The sequence below is a fragment of the Rana temporaria genome, chromosome 1, assembly GCF_905171775.1.
Source record: "Rana temporaria chromosome 1, aRanTem1.1, whole genome shotgun sequence".
Taxonomy (NCBI): Eukaryota; Metazoa; Chordata; class Amphibia; order Anura; family Ranidae; genus Rana; species Rana temporaria.
Window position 1 is genome coordinate 168,711,579 of NC_053489.1, and position 21,030 is coordinate 168,732,608.

Sequence of the window (21,030 nt, forward strand, 5' to 3'; positions counted from 1 at the left end):
GTGTTTCTTTGAATATATACCACAGTCATATATCTAGGCTACCGGCCTTTCCTCAGTGGGACTATTCTGTCCTATGTGGATCACTGGTTGTTGCTAACTTCCTGGTCTGATGCCTTTGCGTGGTTTTAACGGACAAATCTATATTTCCATCATTGAGTTATGATCTCTCTTTGTCTGGGTGGTGCACTAACACTTGGAATTTAAGCTACAGATTTTGAACTTTCAAGCCCTCTGTGCCTGAAGAAGATCTGCATTTTGTTTTTTCAAAATGCTCTCTCTGTCTGACAGTTTTGGGCTTTCTTTTCAGCTCCCAACATATGTTTCCATTTCCATTTCTGCTCCCAACATATGTTTTTAATTTTTTTTCCACTTTGATGTTGTTGATTGGTATTTATGTCCAAAAATTTGGAACTTTTTATATAAATACTGTTTGTGGTCCATTTAAAGTCACATTGTGTAAGCAAAGCCCATTTGGTTTACTGAGAAGACAGGAAACACAACCAGAGAGTCAAGGGAAAAGAAAGTTGCTTACTATTATTATTATTATTATTATTATTATATAGGGTTTATATAGGGCCAACAGTTTGCGCAGCGCTTTACAACATGGGGGCAAACTGTACAGTTATAATACAATTCAATACAGGAGGGATCAGAGGGCTCTGCTCGTTAGAGCTTACTAAGGTAGATCTGCCACGTGTTTCATTTGTTTTTTTGTAAGCTTTAGGAATTTATATGCCATTTTGTGATAAAAGTAGGTCTTTGTCACATTAACGATCCTATTGCTGATGGCAACACGTCAGCAACAGGATCCCTAAAGAGTACTCACCTGCTCCTATAGCATTGCTTCCTTGCCAGCTGAAATGCTGCTGATGAGGGAGCAACAATGGAATCAGCAAGTAAAGGAAAATCTCTATAGAGGCAAGTAAATGCTCTCTTTGCTTTCTCAGTGATACTGCTGGTGCTGAGTTGCCACCATCGGCAGGACTGCTAGAGTGACATGGTTGTTACAGAGTACCATAGCCTCGCCAGTTTATTTGTATAAATTTATTGTAACGTGACACTACTGTTGTGCATTTAATGCATTATAATTTTTCAGATGGCGATGGTCCCATACATCACGGTGTCAGCTCCTCTTGGCTAAACAGAATACAACCAGATGAAATGGTTCCATGCTTTGTAAGAGGGTAAGGTATAAAATAACTGGATTAGTTGTCTGACAAAAAGTTGTTAAAAAGCTCTTACATGAAGTTTGTTCCTAACTTTTAAGCTCAATGACATGTTTATATACAATCCATTTCATAATACCGACACATAAACACAATAGATCACCCTATTGAAGGTATTCCATACTTAAGTAATAAAGTAGCCTGTCTCACTATTATTTCTCTGCTTAGAGCTCCAAGTTTCCAAATGCCACAGGATCCCCATGTGCCATGCATCCTCATTGGTCCAGGCACTGGCATAGCTCCTTTCAGGAGCTTCTGGCAACAACGTCTCTACGATATACAGCATAAAGGTGAGTTTTTGAAACGATATGACCTATTTACATACATATATACATTGCTACAGCTTGATTTATTGTTTTTTTCCTTTAGGAATGAAACCGTGTCCAATGATACTTGTCTTTGGGTGCCGGGAATCAAAAATTGATCACATCTACAAAGATGAGGCTATGCTTGCCAAAAACAAAGGGGTTTTTAAAGAATTGTATACAGCTTATTCCCGGGAACCAAACAAACCAAAGGTATGTTTTACAGCACTCACCATACCTTTAACAGAGGTAAAGTGTGTGTGTGTTTGGTGGAGCACATTTAGAGCCGGTTCACACTGGGGCGACCTGGGATCCGACTTCAAGTCGCCCCAAGTTGCGCAGTCGAGAAAATAAATGGAAGTGAATGGGAGCCGTCTTAGTGTACACTACTGAAGTCGCTCCGACTTCAGAAAAGGTTCCTGTACTACTTCAATCCGACTTCTGAGGCGACTTGTAGGCAACTTGTACCCATTGATTTTAATGGAAGTCGCTTTAGAAGTCAGATCACTGTCTTAACTAAAGCAACAATACAGGAAGATAACATACATTTCTCAGGCAAACCCCTCCCTCCCACAGCTGATTGTTGTTTGATTGGCCACTGGAAAGCCTCCTGTCCTGGAGGCGACTTGAAGTTGCCTTGTACTGTCCTGGAGGCAACTTGAAGTTGCCTTGTAAGTTGCCTGATGATTCATACTCGAGTCGTGTCCAAGTTGCCTCCCAAAGTCGTGCTAGAAGTCGTGTTGCCTCTGTGTGAATGGGCCCTTACTCACTGACAAAATGTTAGCTTTATACAGAGCTAATAGAGTTTTTAGCAGTTCAGGAGTTCATAATTAGGAACAGTGGGGTGGGTTTACTAAAGACATTGGTCTCCAAACTGTGGCTCTGGAGCCGGGTTTGTGGCCCTTTGCTTGCCTTTATCTGCCCCTTGGGGCACTATTCCTCCTACTAACACCGATGATAGAGCACCATTCCCCCTACTGACACCATCATTGAGGCAATATTTTTCTCAATAATATCAACAATGGGGCTCCTATTGAAATCAATGATGGGGCACTGATGCCAGGAATTTTCTACTGCCACTGGCCACAGTCTGGCCCCCCTAATCCTTGGACAGTACATTGGCCCTTAAAGTTTGGAGAGCCCTGACGTAGAAGCTGTTCATTTACCAAAGTCAATGTTCATTTTGCAAAATGTATGTTCACATTTCAAAGTGAATGTAACTAAACTAGGTTTACCTTTGTTCATTTTCAATACCCAATTATATGCAAAGGAAAAAAAACAGTATTTTTTTTTCTAGCACAGGATTGGTCTAATTGAAATGAATACAGCGTGCCTGTTATTTACTAAGTAAGCATTCACTTTGTGAACATTTTCTACTTTAGTAAACCAACCCCATCAATGTATGCTAAACCTATGGAAGCCAAAAATGGGTAGACATTGGAGTTTATTTACTTCTGCATAGAAACCAATCAGCTTCCAGCTTTTATTGCCAAAGCAAAATTGAACAAGCTGATGTTAGCTGATGATAAATTATAATATATCATATATACCTTATATAAAAAAAATACTTAATTGGGGTACATTCCACCCTGTACTGCGACACAGCACATAAATACAACAGATTACAATGCAGTTCCAATCCTACAATAAATAAATTTACCCTGCGGTATAATGCCTAACATGTTGTGTAGAGTGAAGTTCCCTGAAACACCACATTCTGCATGATGCCGTTTACCCCGAAAGCATTACTAAAACACATTACTGAAGGTTTGACATGCAGTTAGACCCTTGTCCAGCATGTCCTACGTGGCATTGTGACTGAAAACAATGCATTCAATGTTTCAAACATATTTATTACAATTCAATAACCAACAGGTGTGATGGGAGATAGCGAAGAGGGATAGGGGAGGGAAAAAGAGTTCACAGGCCCAAAGCTTAATTAAAAGCACAAAGACACACACGGGAGAGTGGAGGAAGGGAACATCTTCAGATGTCCTCTTCCTCCTTGAAATCCATCAGGGTATAGTTTCTGAGCAGACTGTGGATCAGCGACAATCCTCAACAGACATCCTCTCCTGCTGGTGGATGAGGTGCTTTCTGGAGCACCACAAAGCATCCTTAACCTCCCTGGTGGTATGATTATGTCAGATTTTTGATGCTCAAAGCAGTACAATGTTTTGCATGTAAATTTGGCGTTTTATATTATAGGCCTGTAATTCTTAGGAATAACTCACTTAAATCTGTCCAAACAAGAGTCTAGAAGGCATTACGGGTATGATAACGTTTGAAACATGAAATCATATAATATAATAAATAACTATAAATAATTATAACAAATAAAAATATAATAATAATAACAATTATTCAATAATGTAATCAAATCAAAAACACTGAAATTTGCTCAGTTGCAGAATTGTCGCTGTCATTACTTTCAGTGTTTGATGACGAATTTCCCCACAAATCGCTATCGCTCAATTCTGCAAGTGATTCTAATTTATTATCACTGTTTTCTAGCACTTTTGACGTAAAGGGACACTTTTTGGTTGCTATGGACAATCTCCAGTTTCTAGGCAGAAAAAACAGTATTTATAATATAAAAGTGCATGCAGGACACTGGACAGACCACTAGGGACAAAAGGGACCTGTAATTATTTTTTACAGTACTGTAATCTGTAAGATTACAGTGTTCTGTATGTAGGGTGTGTTTTTAATTTTTAGAATTTGGTGCCGTGCTCCGTCCCGTGCGTTGCAATGCTCTCAGGGAACAGAGCTTGGCACTCAGGCACTGTGAATCGAGCGGAGGAGGAGACGGCTCACACACACAGCGGGGAGACATCGCAGGATCCAGGGGACAAGGTAAGTAACTTTGCCTGGATCCTGCGTTGCGATCCCCAGTGTGGCTCGGGTTATCGCTTTTGGTAGTGAAAATTCCCCCCCCGAGCCACACTCGGGATTACCACTAAGGCCTCGTACACACGACCGAACATGTCTGCTGAAACTGGTCCGCGGACAGGTTTCCAGCGGACGAATGTTTCTTAGCATTCGGACATGTTCGGTCGTCTGTACGACTTACCGGACATGTCCGCTCGGCCGAAAGCCCTCGCATGCGTCGAAGTGATTCGACGCATGCGTGGAAGCATTGACCTTCCAGGGTTGCGCACATCGCCGCATCATCGTCGCGGCGACGGCGCAGCCACGTCACCGCGTATCCTGTCCGCGCAGATTTTGGTTTGGTGGTGTGTACAACGCAGACAGTTTTCATCGGACATGTCCCCTCGTGTGTACGAGGCCTAAGAAGGTTAAAGCAACACAAAACCTGCCAGGCTAAATCAATGTCCCCCTGAGTAAAGGTCCCACTAAATAGTCCATTCAGCACACCAAAGTGTGTGATGGCTGTCTGTGGTACAAAGCCCATGAGCTCTAATTCCAAGGGCATCAACAGATCCTGTGCAAAGGGGCACTCCCAGAAAACATGCAAAGCAGTTTCCTGTTTGATGATGCAGAAAGGACAGTGCCTGCACAGGTTTTTGGCATGCATAAATGTCCTAGGTGGCAACGCCCCTGGATTGTCCTCCATGCCAGATCCTTGTACCTGTTGGCAGTGCTGGGACAAGGCCATTTGGTGCCCAGGGCGAAGATGGAAAACTTGTTTTTTATCTGCCATTTTTTATTAACAAAGTGCTGGTCACCTCAGTCAGCCTCCTCCACCATCACACTGGTGGCAATTGATGGGGCAAACTGGCAGCACACTGGCGGCAATTGATGGGCACACTGGCAGCACACAGTCTGTAACCATCAATTGTTGCCAGTTTGCCCCATCAATTGCCGCCAGTGTGCTGCCAGTATGCCCATAAAACGCAGCCACTGTGCCATCAAACGCAGCCACTGTGCCATCAAACACAGCCACTCAGTGGCTGTGTTTGATGGCACAGCTGAGTGGCTGTGTTTGATGGCACAGTGGCTGCGTTTGATGGCACAGTGGCTGCGTTTGATGGCACAGTGGCTGCGTTTGATGGCACAGTGGCTGCGTTTGATGGGCACAGTGGCTGTGTGTGATGGGCACAGTGGCTGCATGTGATGGGCACAGTGGCTGCGTTGATTGCAATTGATGGGCACACTGGCGGCAATTGATGGGCACACTGGCGGCAATTGATGGGCACACTGGCGGCAATTGATGGGCACACTGGCGGAAATTGATGGGCCAAACTGGCAACAATTGATGGTTACAGTCTGTAACCATCAATTGTTGCCAGTTTGCCCCATCAATTGCCGTCAGTGTGCCGATCAAACGCAGCCACTGTGCCATCAAACACAGCCACTCAGCGGCTGTGTTTGATGGCACAGTGGCTGCATTTGATCGGCACACTGGCTGCGTTTGATCGGCACACTGGCTGCGTGTGATGGGCACAGTGGCTGCGTGTGATGGGCACAGTGGCTGCGTTGATTGCAATTGATGGGCACACTGGCAGCAATTGATGGTGTATTGGCACAGTGGCTGCGTGTGATGGGCACAGTGGCTGCGTGTGATGGGCACAGTGGCTGCATGTGATGGGCACAGTGGCTGCGTGTGATGGGCACAGTGGCTGCGTGTGATTGGCACAGTGGCGACAATTGATGGCACATTGGCTGCGTGTGTTGGCACAGTGGCTGCATGTGATGGTACAATTTCTGCGTTTGGTGGCATAGTGAGGCTGCAATTGATGATTTTTTTTTTGCTAGTCAGAGAAGGCATGGTTCAAAATAACACAAAGTGCTGATCACCTCAGTCAGCTTACCCCCCCCCCCCCCCCAATACAGTCATTTAATTACTTGCTTTAACAGGTTCTGTTCTGTTCTGCTTACTTTTTAGTAGTCAATAAGTCTTCTTTGCAGTACTGTAGCGTAGCACACTGCTGCTAGGTTCCTAGGCACGCTCGGGCTCCTCGTGACTAGTCCTTGCCAGTTGCCAGCTCAGCAGACACAGCTCCCTGCGCAGTGCTGCTCCGAGTCCTCCCTCTCTCAGCCCACCTCCGGCCGTGACGTCACACGACTCACGACGCTGGAATGGACCAACTGACTCCATAGGGGGAGTTAGTAAACAAAGAGGAAAGGGAGCCAGGAGGTGAGGAGCGCACTCGTCAGCCGCTGCCCGCGCTTACTACTAGTACTAGACACACTGGTCTGGCGGGTGGCGGCTGCCTGTTTGTCAGAACTGCGCCCCCCTCCTATACGGAATGGTAGCGCCCAGGGCACTCGCCCCGCCCGCCCCTGCCTTGTACCGGCCCTGCCTGTTGGTGAGTCCGTTTGAAGAAACATTCCTCCAGATCACCTTGCACGTGGCTGAAGGTAGGCCTGGAACAGGCTCTGCAGTGTCCATGGTTTGGATCAACTTGTAGATATCTGATTGGCTACCATACACAGTTGCTCCAGATTCCGAGTGCACCAGTTTTAATAAATGTACCCCATTGTAATACATGAAAAATATTTGCTGAACTATCCAGTGAGACAGTTTGGTCATTCATCAGCATATTCATCATAAAGCAATAAAACATTAAACATGTGTGAAAAGCACACTTAACAGATATAATTTTCAGTAACAGTTCCATGAAAGGTCATGGTGTATAAAACTGGCCAAACACTGAGTACATTTTTAGCTGGTTCGTGATGAACCTTACAAAATTTGCTTAGTGGGTGGCACTGTCAATACCTCCCGCACAACATCCTTCAACTGAAAAGTCAAAGGAGCCAGAGAGAAATTTGATGAGTAAACAATGGCTGCATCCAGTCTCTAGCCGGCACTGCAGATTTGTCTATACAGGCTGTGTAACTGCAGGCTGAAAGAAAAAGATCTATCAGTGTATGGCCAGATTTGGAGTAATAAAATAACCTAAAGTTAAATATACTATTGCTTTACATTCCTTCAGTTAAGTAAACTTACAGCATCTTGCATTGAATTACAGAAATATGTACAGGACGTCCTACGTGAACAGCTGTCAGATGTAACGTTCAAAGCACTGAAGGAACAGGGAGGACACATATATGTGTGTGGAGATGTCACTATGGCTGGTGATGTTCTCAAAAGTCTTCAACACATTGTGAAGCAGCGTGGCAATATGACCGGTGAAGAGGCTGGAGCCTTCATCAGCAAACTGAGGGTAAGTGCAAGTGCAAAGACGTATAGGAAACAATACATCAGTGGCATATTAACCACTTAAGACCCGGACCTTTAGGCAGCAAAAGGACCCGGACAGTTTTTGCGATTCGGCACTGCGTCGCTTTAACTGACAATTACGCGGTCATGCGACGTGGCTCCCAAACAAAATTGGCGTCCTTTTTTCCCCACAAATAGAGCTTTCTTTTGGTGGTATTTGATCACCTCTGCGCTTTTTATTTTTTGCGCTATAAACAAAAATACAGTGACAATTTTGAAAAAAATTCAATATTTTTTACTTTTTGCTATAATAAATATCCCCCAAAAAATATATATATATAAAAAAAAAAAATTCCTCAGTTTAGGCCGATACGTATTCTTCTACCTATGTTTGGTAAAAAAAATCGCAATACGCGTTTATCGGTTGGTTTGCGCAAAATTTATAGCGTTTACAAAATAGGGGATAGTTTTATTGCATTTTTATTTTATTTTTTTACTACTAATGGCGGCGTTCAGTGATTTTTTTTGTGACTGCGACATTATGGCGGACACTTCGGACAATTTTGACACATTTTTGGGACCATTGTCATTTTCACAGCAAAAAATGCATTTAAAATGCATTGTTTACTGTGAAAATGACACTTGCAGTTTGGGAGTTAACCACAAGGGGGCGCTGATGGGGTTATGTGTGATCTCATGTGTTTTTACAACTGTAGGGGGGTGTGGCTGTAGGTGTGACATCATCGATTGTGATTCCCTATATAAGGGAACACACGATCGATCACGGCGCCACAGTGAAGAACGGGGAAGCTGTGTTTACACACAGCTCTCCCCGTTCTTCAGCTCCGGGGACCAATCGCGGGACTCCAGCGGCGATCGGGTTCGCGAGTCCCGCGGCCGCGGTCACGGAGCTTCAGACCGGGTCGCGTGCACGCGCCTGCGGCGCGCGCGTGCGACCCCACGGCTGGACTTAAAGGGCAACGTACATATACGTTGATGTGCCCAGCCGTGCCATTCTGCCAACGTAAATCAGCGTGACGGGGTCCTTAAGTGGTTAAAGGGGTTGTAAAGGTTCATGTTTTTTCACCTTAATGCATCCTATGCAAAAGACTGTGGGGCCAGATTCAGAGAGATCGGCGCATCTTTAGATAGACGTAGCACATCTCATATGTTCTACGCCGTCATAACATAACATTGAGAGGCAAGTACAGTATTCACAAAGCACTCCCATATGTGCGCCGGCGTAATGTAAATGGGCCGGCGTAAGCCCGCATAATTCAAAGTAGGCAAGTAGTTGGGCGTGTTGTATTAAAATGAATCATGACCCCATGTAAATGAAGTGCCGAACGAATGGCGCATGCGCACGCATGCTCAGTATCACGTCGAATTTACTCCCTAACATACGCCGGCTCAATGCTTGTGACGTGAGCGTAACCTACGCTCAGCCCCATTCACGTACGACTTACGTAAACAACGTAAAATTCAACGCTTGTTCCAACGTCCATACCTTTGCATTACCTGCGCCTCATATAGCAGGGGTAACTTTACGCTGGACGTACGCCTTACGTAAACGGCGTAGCTTAATGCGACGGGCGCAAGAACGTTTGTGAATCGGCGTATCTAGGTCATTTGCATATTTGCGGCCAGCGTAAATATGCACACAAGATACAACGGCGTAGGAGACTTACGTCGGTCATATCTTGGCAAAATTCAGGCGTATCTGATTTCCAGAATACGCGTATAGATACGACGGTGCACATTTGGACTTACAGTAGGTGCACGCGATATTGTGTCAATCTCGCTCCCTTTCTCGGCGAGATTGAGCACCTGCGAGCCCCATCGCGGGAGCCAGCGCCGAGCTGGCTTGCCGCGATGGAGACAGAGCCGTCATAGAAGCGACGGGAGATCCGACTTGGATTCCCACCAATTCTACACGTGTGCGGCGTTTGTTATGAATCCTGAGGGGGAAGTCCCCACCGGATTTTAAATAAAAATTCGGCATGGGTTCCCCCCTCAGGAGCATACCGGGCCCTTAGGTCTGTTATGGGTTGTAAGGAGAGCCCCCCTACGCCGAAAAAACGGCGTAGGGGGTCCCCCTACAATCCATACCAGACCCGTATCCAAAGCACGCTACCCGGCCGGTCAGGAAAGGAGTGGGGATGAGCGAGCGCCCCCCCCCCCTCCTGAGCCGTACCGGGCTGCATGCCCTCAACATGGGGGGGTTGGGTGCTCTGGGGCAGGGGGGCGCACTGCGGGGCCCCCCCACCCCAGAGCACCCTGTCCCCATGTTAATGAGGACAGGGCCCCTTCCCGACAACCCTGGCCGTTGGTTGTCGGGGTATGCGGGCGGGAGGCTTATCGGAATCTGGGAGCCCCCTTTAATAAGGGGGCCCCCAGATACCGACCCCCCCACCCTAAGTGAATGGATATGGGGGTATATCGTACCCCTACCCATTCACCTGGAGGAAAAGTGGTAAAAACACAAATAAAAAACACAGGGTATTAAAATATTTTATTAGTCTGCTCCGGAGGCTCCCCCTGTCTTCTTTAGCTCTTTTACCAGGGGGAGCTTCTTCTTCCGATTTCCGGGGGTCTTCTCTTGCTCTCCGGGGTCTTCACCGCTCTTCTGTGACGTCTTCTCCGCTCCGGGGGGTCTTCTTCTATGTTCGCCGCTCTCCGCTCTTGACTCGGCGCACCCCGGTTCTTCCTCCCGCTGTCCGGTGCCTTCTCCTCTTCTTCCGCTGTTCTGTGACGTCTTCTACTTCTCCCTTCAGGCCGCTGTGCTGACGTCTTCTCTTCTTCTCTTCTCCCGATGCTGACACGTCGCCTCTTCTCGCTGCAATGACGGGTGCGTGGCTTGCATCGGATTTATATAGGCCTCACAGTCCCATCATGCTCTGGTACCTACCCATGTGATACCTACCCACGTGGTACCTACCGGAGCATGATGGGACTGTGAGGCCTATATAAGTCCGACGCAAGCCGTGCACCCGTCATTGCAGCAAGAAGAGGCGACGTGTCAGCATCGGGAGAAGAGAAGAAGAGAAGACGTCACAGCACAGCGGCCTGAAGGGAGAAGTAGAAGACGTCACAGAACAGCGGAAGAAGAGGAGAAGACGTCACAGAACAGCGGAAGAAGGAGAAGGCACCGGACAGCGGGAGGAAAAACCGGGGTGCGCCGAGTCAAGAGCGGAGAGCGGCGAACATAGAAGAAGACCCCCCGGAGCGGAGAAGACGTCACAGAAGAGCGGTGAAGACCCCGGAGAGCAGGAGAAGACCCCCGGAAATTGGAAGAAGAAGCTCCCCCTGGTAAAAGAGCTAAAGAAGACAGGGGGAGCCTCCGGAGCAGACTAATAAAATATTTTAATACCCTGTGTTTTTTATTTGTGTTTTTACCACTTTTCCTCCAGGTGAATGGGTAGGGGTACGGTGTACCCCATATACATTCACTTAGGGTGGGGGGGCCGGTATCTGGGGGCCCCCTTATTAAAGGGGGCTCCCAGATTCCGATAAGCCTCCCGCCCGCATACCCCGACAACCAACGGCCAGGGTTGTCGGGAAGGGGCCCTTTCCTCATCAACATGGGGACAGGATGCTCTGGGGTGGGGGGGCCCCGCAGTGCGCCCCCCTGCCCCAAAGCACCCAACCCCCCATGTTGAGGGCATGCAGCCCGGTACGGCTCAGGAGGGGGGGGGCGCTCGCTCGTCCCCACTCCTTTCCTGACCGGCCGGGTAGCGTGCTTTGGATACGGGTCTGGTATGGATTGTAGGGGGACCCCCTACGCCGTTTTTTCGGCGTAGGGGGGGCTCTCCTTACAACCCATAACAGACCTAAGGGCCCGGTATGCTCCTGAGGTGGGAACCCATGCCGAATTTTTATTTAAAATCCGGCGGGGACTTCCCCCTCAGGATTCATAACAAACGCCGCACACGTGTAGAATTGGCGGGAATCCAAGTCGGATATCCCGTCGCTTCTATGACGCGCACGTTGGAATGTGCTGTCACTATTCCAGCGAGTGCGAGATGTCGGCGAGATCTCGGCACCATGTCGCCGAGAATCAGCGCGATGCTGTCGTGCTAAAAACACAATATCACAAACACCTACTGTACGACGGCGTATCTGGAGATACGTCGTCGTAAGTCCTTTCTGAATCCGGGCCTATATGTGGATAGGCAGCAGTAGGTCAATTGACAAGTTACTGTAAAAAGCACAGGTTTGGAGGCCAAGTATAATGTTAGGAGGCAATGAAAAACATCTTCAAGGCTGACACCATGAACTGTGATACAGCATATAGTACAGTCCAAGTGGTAAGCCACAGGCTAGTACTGATCCCTTTGAGTAAGTCACAAAGAGGGAGGTCACTTTCACTCAGTGGGGCTGTTAGGTGAGTCGTGGTGGTCTAGATATCTGGGGTATAGTATAGTAGTGTTAGCTACTGAGATGACATGCAGTAGTCACTATGTAGCGGAGCTAGCCGTAGTACAGTATGAGAATAGAGCAACACTGCAGTTTCAGCAGCCAGGTACAGGTGTTAGAGGGCAATAGAAAGCAGTCTTTTAAACTCACACAGTCAGCTATTTTTTGCTCAACACCGGTCCCCTGCAGTCAGCAGAAATTCCCATCTAGGCAGTATGCTAGGTACATTCTTCTTGGGGTTAGGCGAGGATATATAATAACAAGCACCAGTGAGTCACTTATGAATTCTGTGATTTTCGTCCTGGTTTCTCCTGTGAACAGCAATCACTGGCCACTGTTCGTCCGCTCCTTGAATAGTTTCTAAGTCCTCCAGCGTCGCCGCCAAGTGGCTTTGCCACCCACAAAGCGGCTCCCAGTCACTGTCACGAGTGGCATAACATAACGCTGATGACGTCAATTATATATTATATGCTTTATTATGGTGAAACAATGGGTAAGTGGTCTACGGGAGTACATGAATCTTAAAGATATGCAAGTGCCCGGTGTCTATTATTTATAGGGATAGAACTCTGCCTACAAACACAGTCACATTAAGGAAGGTATATGTCAGATGATCTTAAAAATAAGAAAGAAGTTAGAAAATAAACAAACCACTCACTTGTATGATCACATGCAAACAACAACAAAATTAAATATATGTACAGATGAGTATCTAATCTATCAGTCAGTTCAGGAAAAAACTCTAATTTGGAATACTAGACCCAAAAAAAGACTTGCAGTACTAATTTCAACCAGCAGATGGCATGCAATGGTATAACATTGTCCTGTAAGTCCTATGACCATTACCAGACTTTTTTTATGAACTGGTGAAAAGTGCATCAGCAAATTCTAATCTGAGAAAAATACATTTCTGCGTACATATGTGACACCTGTAACATTATGGTTGGCTAGTACACATTGCACACAATGTTTGCCCTTTTACTGTGCTGTGTTAAATACGCCTAATACATGTACATTTTCCTGGACATTGTATACAGTTGACTTTTATATACGTTTATATGTGAATTAGGGGATCGACAATATTGAACAAATTTATATGGTTATCAGAGAAACACTTTGATAGAATAGATTATGGAAAACACAATTATTTGCTTTTTATTTTAGGATGACAATAAATACCATGAAGATATTTTTGGAGTAACATTGCGAACTTACGAAGTCACAAATCGTCTCAGATCTGAATCTATTGCATTTATTGAAGAGAGCAAAAAAGACTCAGATGAGTAAGTGTAAAACTATTATTATCATTGCTGGTGTATGGAAATCCATAGTAAAGTCACTCAAAAATGTTCACTTAAATGTAGATACCTAGTTGCTTTGGTAAATCAGCCGCATTCATTTTCTACCCTCCGTAGCCCTCCTAACCTAGAAACCCCATACCCAGTTTCTTACTTAAAGCGGTGGTTCACCCTCCTTAACATCAGTCTAGCATTACATTCGGCATCGTAGCGCGAGCTACAGTATGCCGGTCTTACATTTTTTATCCCCGTACTCACTGTGCTATTGCACATTGAAGATTCCGACTCCCGCGGGGAATGGGCGTGCCTATGGAGAGGGAGGATGATTGACGGCCGGCTCTGGCACGTCACGCTCCCCGAAGACAGCCGGAGTAGGTCTCGGCTCTTCACGGCGCCTGCGCACAGGCTATGCGCAGGCGCCGTGAAGAGCCAAGCCTATTTCGGCTATTTCCGGAGAAGCGTGACGTGCCAGGGCCGGCCGTCAATCACCTTTTCTCACCATAGGAACGCCCATTCCCCGGAATCTTCAATGTACAATAGCACAGTGAGTACAGGGATAAAAAAATGTAAGACCGGCATACTGTAGCTCGCGCTACGATGCCGAATGTAATGCTAGAATAAAAACATTTTTTTTTTTTTTTTTTAATAGGGTGAACCCCCGCTTTAACTCACAGGCATATTATTCTATCTCCTTTCAGGTTATTAATCTCCATTGTTTATATATATATATATATGAAACAGAGTGCCTAGAATATTATAAAAAAATATAAAAAAAATCCATTCTGAATAAAACCATTCCCATGTGTGCAAATGTCATATGAATCTTTGCAGAAATTAGCTAAATTGTGCAAACCTATAAAAATCTGCTTAGTGAAACAATAGTGCAAAACATTGCAATGTAACTTCCAAAATCATGTCCTTTTTAAAACTGCGTTAATTTCTCCTTCAAATGACAAAAAACTCTACCACTCACCAAATGTGAATGGCCAGCTAAATCAATAAGTTAGTTTGAAAATGCAATTAATTAGAATCATACATAGACAGTGAACATTTACAAAATTGGCTAAATCGTTTAAACCTGCTTATCTGTCAATTCGCCAAAAATTTCAGAGCTTGGCTCCTGCAACAGAAGGTGCTAATGAGGCTGCACTAATGGGCACTGATGAGGTGGCACTGATGGTCATTGATGGACACTGATAGGCTGCCATGATAAGCACTGATGAGGTGGCACTGGTGGGCACTGATGAAAAGGCACTGGTGGGCACTGATGAGGCTGCACTGATAGGTGGCACTGATAGGCACTGATAGGTGGCACTGATGGGTGGCACTGATGGGCATGGTAGGCAGCACTTATGAGCAGCACTGATTGGCAGAACTGATTAGCACTTATTGACGGCACTGGTGGGCACTGATTAGCAGCACTGGTGGGTACAGATTAGCAGCACTGGTGGGCATAAATTGGAAGCACTGGTGGGCACTGTTGTAACTGCAATGATAATCAGAACACTAATAATTAGTGCCCTGATTATCAGTGTACATGTCCCTTTTAGAGAAGCTGGTTATCGGCTCTCTTCTCCTCTCCTCATGCTGTCAGCATGAGGAAAAGAATGCCGATAACCGGCTTCTATGTACATCCGTGATCAGCTGTGATTGGACACAGCTGACCACTTGGTAAAGATTAGCTCAATCTCTCTTTACCTCAATCCTCCAGACACTGATCACAGAGCGCGCTGCCTGCACCCTGCAGTTGGCACGTAAGGGGCGCAATCACAGGAGACTGTCATATGACGGCCGCGCTGTAGCCGTCATTCGGCTATAACGCAGTTGGCAAGTGGTTAAACAGCATAGCCCCGGGCAAAGTCTTCATCACTTCCAGTAGTATCTAATCCTTGCATCCCCCACAGCACTCAGTGGTAATTCCCACCCTCACCAGCCCCTCGAACATTACTGAGCCCTGTAGAGACATTTGAGCAATTGTAAGAAACCACAATGCATCGTGGGCGATGCAGGCATTCAATACTGCTGAATCCTAAAGACTTTGCCCAAAGGCTGTACAGATAGCATAAGTGTTCAGCATCTTTTGTGGCAGGAGCTAAGCTTTGGATTTTTTTTTTGTCAAACCGAGTCCCTTTAAAGAATATGTTAACCCAGCATTTCATATTCCTGATATGTGCTTGTTGTACCATGTACTTGTATGAAAAATGATCATGTTCCTTTGTGTGAAGTACCCTGTGTTACTGCCAGTCCCTCTGCTTTCCTATTAAAACTGAACACACTAAGCATGAGAGCACAGCGTGGTCAGTTTTATGGCTGTGCTGGGAAATCAGCCAGCTTTTTTCCGATGATTAGACTTGTCCTGACAGCCATTCACTGGGTAGTTCAGTGTACTGCTGTTTCTCCTCCAGGTCTCTAAGCTCTTTATGCAACTGAGAACAGAGGGAATGTGATCACTTATAAAAAAAGGGAAACAAAGGTATTTATAATGTTCTTTATATGTATACACAAATGTTTTGCCTTTCATTTCTATTTTAAACTGAATGGGTTGTTTCTCAAGTTGAGGGTTCACATATACAGTAAACTTAAAGTGGTTCTCCAGCTCCTGACTTTTAATAAACAGACACTCACCTGTCCCAGTATCCAGGGCTGCACTCACCCAAAGGGGCACCAGGGAACTATCCCCCACCCCCCCCCCCCCCCAGATCACCTAGAGAAGTTGGTCAAAACCAGGTACCGGTAGCCGCCCCCCCCCCCCCCCTGCAAACATAAGTGTGCCAATTTTTAAAGAAGTGGGGAGGCCTTAAAGCGGAACTTTTCCTTTTGGGGGGAGTTCTGTTCCACCTTAAGCTGGGTACACAAACAGGTTTTTTTTTTCCAACCAGCAGGTTGAATAAAAAAAAAAAATTGACAGATCCCCTTATTAACAAAAAAAATGTATACTTAAAGGGGGGCTACCCCACACCCTCACACCCCCGGCCCGCCAGAATACACTGACCAGTTTGATCGAATGCTAGTTTTCCAGTCAGTAGCCAGTCGTTAGGCCAGCTTCTGTTGAACAGACAACAGTACATAAAGACTGAAAGTGGGCCGGTTCCTTCTGAACCAGCCGATTTTCCCCCCACGTGTACCTGGCTTAAAAGAGATTCGGTCTCAGGGTTTCAGAATATAAATATGCAGATTCCTAGCATCAGTTTACCGATTTCTACATTTGATTTCTAGTTGGTTGGTTGGTTTAAGTTGATACTAGTTTCTTGTGGGGAAAAGTAATAAGCTTGTTTTATATGTATAAAAATAAAAAGTTAACATGCTATTGTTTACATTTTTCCCCTTAGGGTATTCAGCTCATAACTGGAATGTTTCATTGTCCACAGATGACCACCTGGCCACGCAAGAAGCACCCACACTCCATGCACATGGCCATGGCATATCACACCTGCATGTACACTGTTTGTGGAGACATACATAAACTGTGTGTACTGCATGTATGACACAAGACAACTCCTCCACACCTGTATAGCAATGTGGAGAGTCACGTATACCGATTTGCTTTATCTTCTCATATAAAGCCTCCCTTACGAGATGGATTTTGTAACATCAGAGGCAAAGTTAATCTTTTTTTATTGGACTGAGCACCGATCTGCCTGCTTTCCTGTGCTGTCTTTGTCCTGTGCTTATAACAATATATAAATATGTGTAAGAGGGACATATATACAAGGATATGTATTCCGGTGTAATTATGGGATGTTCAGTTGTTTTTAGATATAAACACACTGACATGGTTTTGCTTGAAATTTATCAGCGGCATAATGAGATGCAAAAAAAAAAGAAAACACACTATTCTCTGGTGCATGAATCTTGTAATTTTACTCAGGCCATGCTTTGCTTTGTTTGGACTGAAATATGTCCATTTATTTAATGAGATCCAATAGTTACTGTTTATGCAAGAAGATAGAATGGCTAAGGCTCTTTAGTCCACACTGATTATCCTTAGGCCCCCATGTGCCATTTACACTAGTGGAAAGATATGTACAAGTTCTATATCTATGTCCAAGGCTAGTCGAAGATCATGCTGCAACCCCTAATGTCCAATCACTTTTTACTGAAAGTGACATTGATGTTTTAGGCCCCGTACACACGGCCAGTTTCCTCGGCAGAATTCAGCTTCCGACCGAGTTTCTGGCTGAATTCTGCCGAGGAAACTGGTCGTGTGTACACTTTCGGCCGAGGAAGCCGACGAGGAGCTCGACGAGGAAATAGAGAACATGTTCTCTATTTCCTCGTTGTTCTATGGGAGCTCTCGGCCCGCCGAGCTCCTCGGCGGCTTCAGGGCTGAACTGGCCGAGGAACTCGATGTGTTTGGCACGTCGAGTTCCTCGGCCGTGTGTACGGGGCCTTAGAAATAACGGGGGACTGCCGACATAAACATAGGGCTTTAAATCCACCTAAATGTTGCAAAGACCTAGTCTGTATCCTGGAAGATTCCACTTGTGTGTCTGTAAAGTATGGGTGATTCATACCAATGAATCTATTTTATACACGGATCACAGAAACATGATAGTGGTACCTCGCCTTTCAATTGGCCATTATTTTTGGACCTGAAATGATACAATTCTGCTTAGCAAAATGGATGGAATATATGATAATCTGGGGACCAAGAACTTATTCTAGAACTAGATTTGTCTTTTTGACCCACAGGTTTGTATCCCAGCAACAGACTGCAGAAAACTTTTACTACAATAAGTGAAACGCAGTGCTTGGGGGTTTGTAGTAACGTCATACCAATGTACGATTGTGGTGTTTGCAGAGTGCCTTGGCCATACCATAGAACTTTTTGACTTAAAGGGGATTTCCACAAAACCAGAATATCCCTTGCCTATTTAAGATTCATCTGTTTACAAACCTTTGATATGGCTTTCTATCAAGTTTCAACTGTGGATTTCCTTATGAATAAATGTTCCTGAGGTTACATGAAGCAGTTCATACCTACTTCATGAGAGGGGATCTGCTAAGAGTCAAGATTTGAAGTATGTATTTAAAAGATACAGCAGTATTTTCAGAACCGAGTTTAGGAGACCATTTCTGAAAGTTAAAAATGTCTGATAGCTATATAGCATAAATCGAAATGGAACCTTTGCTAATAGCATCAAATCCTACAATATTTGCAAGAGTAATTGAAGTTGTGGTCTCTTACCAGATAAAATACGTGTTTTACCGATGTATCACTATACGTTTATTTAAAAATAACTATATACAGTCATGGTGGGGGGAATTGAGGAAGATAGTTTTTAAAATATCAATATATCTATTGTACTAATTTAAACACAAATTATAACAAATATCTTTATCTCCAATTTACTTTATAGTAATAATATACCCTGTATGATTATTTTTAACTCTACTTACAAAGTGGCAAAAGTGTATGTATTTTTTACAATTTGACAGTCATCAGAAATACCGATTGTGCTTAAAGGACCACTAAACTAAATGCAAGTTTAATAAATGAAAATCCCTAACTCTCGTGTTGATTCTCTATTTAGTAATTGAGAAAGAATAAGAGTCCTTGAATTCTGTATACTAGTTTGGATTCTGCAGCTCACTAAGTATAGAAGTGGGAGAGTCAGCATGACTTGCAACAGAAGGGGTCAGGAATGACAGTAAAATGCCTCTCATAATAAGTTCAGTTTGGTATTTTGACACCGGGGCGATTTACTAAATTGCATAATTACACTTTGGTATTGGTAACCACACAGAAATAGATATTATTATAATAATGCATGCATACACAAAATGAACAGGAAATTATTTAAACTAATATTTATTTCTTTAAAAATCCTTTATTTCTTCTTGCAAGTCAAAGTGCCAGATTAGTTCCCTTCTCTACCAAGAATTGTCTCATGCTCTATCTACAGTATATTTTTCTACATGTTCCTGTTAAGTTACAATAATAGGCTGTTATTATTCCTACATTTTGAGTATGGCGAGCCACAGAATCAGCAGACTCTCATCATAAATAGTTTAGCTTGCCTTCCCTGCCACCAATTATGCACAGGTATTTATAAAAAAAATGGCATAGCTATTCGTCCAGTGAAATGCAGTTACATTTGTGAGATTGGGGCAAAATCAAATGTTCTCCTGTTTGCTTTATCAGTTTATTGCTATTCATTGATAAGAAATAGAGTGGTTATGTAAAAACTACATTATGGCCAATAGGTGCAGATGAGGATTACAGGAAATAAATACTTAGGGCCAGATTCACATACCCGCGGCGCAGCGTAACGTAAACCGTTTACTTTACACTGCCGCAAGTTTTCAGTCTCAGGCCCCATACACACGAGAGAATTTATCCGCGGATACGGTCCAGCGGACCGTTTCCACGGATAAATCCTCTCAAAGATTTCCGCAGATTTCTATGCGATGGAGTGTACACACCATCGCATTGAAATCCGCGCGGAAATCCTCAGTTGATGACGTGTCGCGCCGTCGCCGCGATTATGACGCGGCGACGGGCGCGACGCTGTCATATAAGGAATTCCACGAATGCGTCAAATCATTACGACGCGTGCGGGGAATCCCTTTGGACGGATGGATCCGGTGAGTCTGTACAGACGAGCGGATCCATCCGTTGGGATGGATTCCAGCAGATGGATTTGTTGTGCATGTCAGCAAATATCCGATCTGCTGGAATCCATCCCAGGGGAGATTTATCCGCGGAAAAAGATCCGCTGGCGTGTACACACCATAGGATCTATCCGCAGAAACCCATTTGCTGGGATTTATCTGCGGATGGATTCTATCGTGTGTACGGGGCCTAAGTGCCCGATCCACAAAGCACTTACCTGGAAATTTGCGGTGGTGTATCGTAAACACGTCCGGCGCAAGGCGGTCCAATTCAAATGGGGTGGGTACCATTTAAATTAGGCGCGCTCCCGCGCCGGACGTACTGCGCATGCTCCCGTCGCAAATTTCCCGACGTGCTTTGCGCGAAATTACAACGCGCCGACGTTTTGAGAATCGCGACGTCAACAAAGCACTTACGCCGGGAAAAATAAAAAAATAAAAAAAAATTCAAAAGCGACGCGGGAAAGACGAGCATACTTTAACATGGTGGAGTAATTTCCCACCATGTTAAAGGTGCACTATCTTTGCGACGGAAATCTAACACTTGCGACGACGTAACGACGGGAAAAATCTTCGTGGATCGCCGTAACTCCTAATTTGCATACCCGACGCTGGTTTACGCCGCAAACTCCCCCCAGCAGCGGCCGCGGTATTGCATCCTAAGATCCGACAGTGTAAGTCCTTTACACCTGTCGGATCTTCTGGCTATCTATGCGTAACTGATTCTATGAATCAGTCGCATAGATACTCTGAGAGATACGACGGAGTATCTGAGATACTCCGTCGTATCTCTTTGGTGAATCTGGCCCCTATTTCCTATGATTCTCAGCTCCCTCTGGTATCCATACCATGGTATATTACCAAACCACATATTTTTATTCATAAACAACATATGACCTGTAGAGGAAATAGCCTAAGAACATTCCTTTTTCCCAATTTGCACAGAACAAATGCACCAGTACTTTTGCTTGGAGAATAGCTATGCATTTTTATATAAATCGTCAAAGTACTGAAGTTGGCTGTTTGGCAGTGATGTTCTA

At 44.9% G+C, this 21,030-nt stretch overlaps 1 protein-coding gene and 1 long non-coding RNA gene across 2 annotated transcripts in view; both read left to right on the forward strand.

Annotated features, from left to right (window-relative positions):
• Nucleotides 1-13,364, forward strand: part of NOS1 (nitric oxide synthase 1) — a 173,024-nt gene extending 159,660 nt beyond the window's left edge. The window contains exons 24-28 of the mRNA XM_040345889.1: nt 1,097-1,184; nt 1,395-1,516; nt 1,596-1,744; nt 7,471-7,665; nt 13,242-13,364. Coding sequence (XP_040201823.1) covers nt 1,097-1,184; nt 1,395-1,516; nt 1,596-1,744; nt 7,471-7,665; nt 13,242-13,364 — 677 coding nt within the window. The remainder of the gene's footprint in view (nt 1-1,096; nt 1,185-1,394; nt 1,517-1,595; nt 1,745-7,470; nt 7,666-13,241) is intronic.
• A 2,442-nt stretch (nt 13,365-15,806) lies between these two features.
• LOC120932981 lies at nt 15,807-17,495 on the forward strand. Its single transcript, XR_005748051.1, has 2 exons — nt 15,807-15,848; nt 16,705-17,495. It is a non-coding gene; the product is annotated as an uncharacterized LOC120932981 (long non-coding RNA).
• The last annotated feature ends 3,535 nt before the right edge of the window (nt 17,496-21,030 follow it).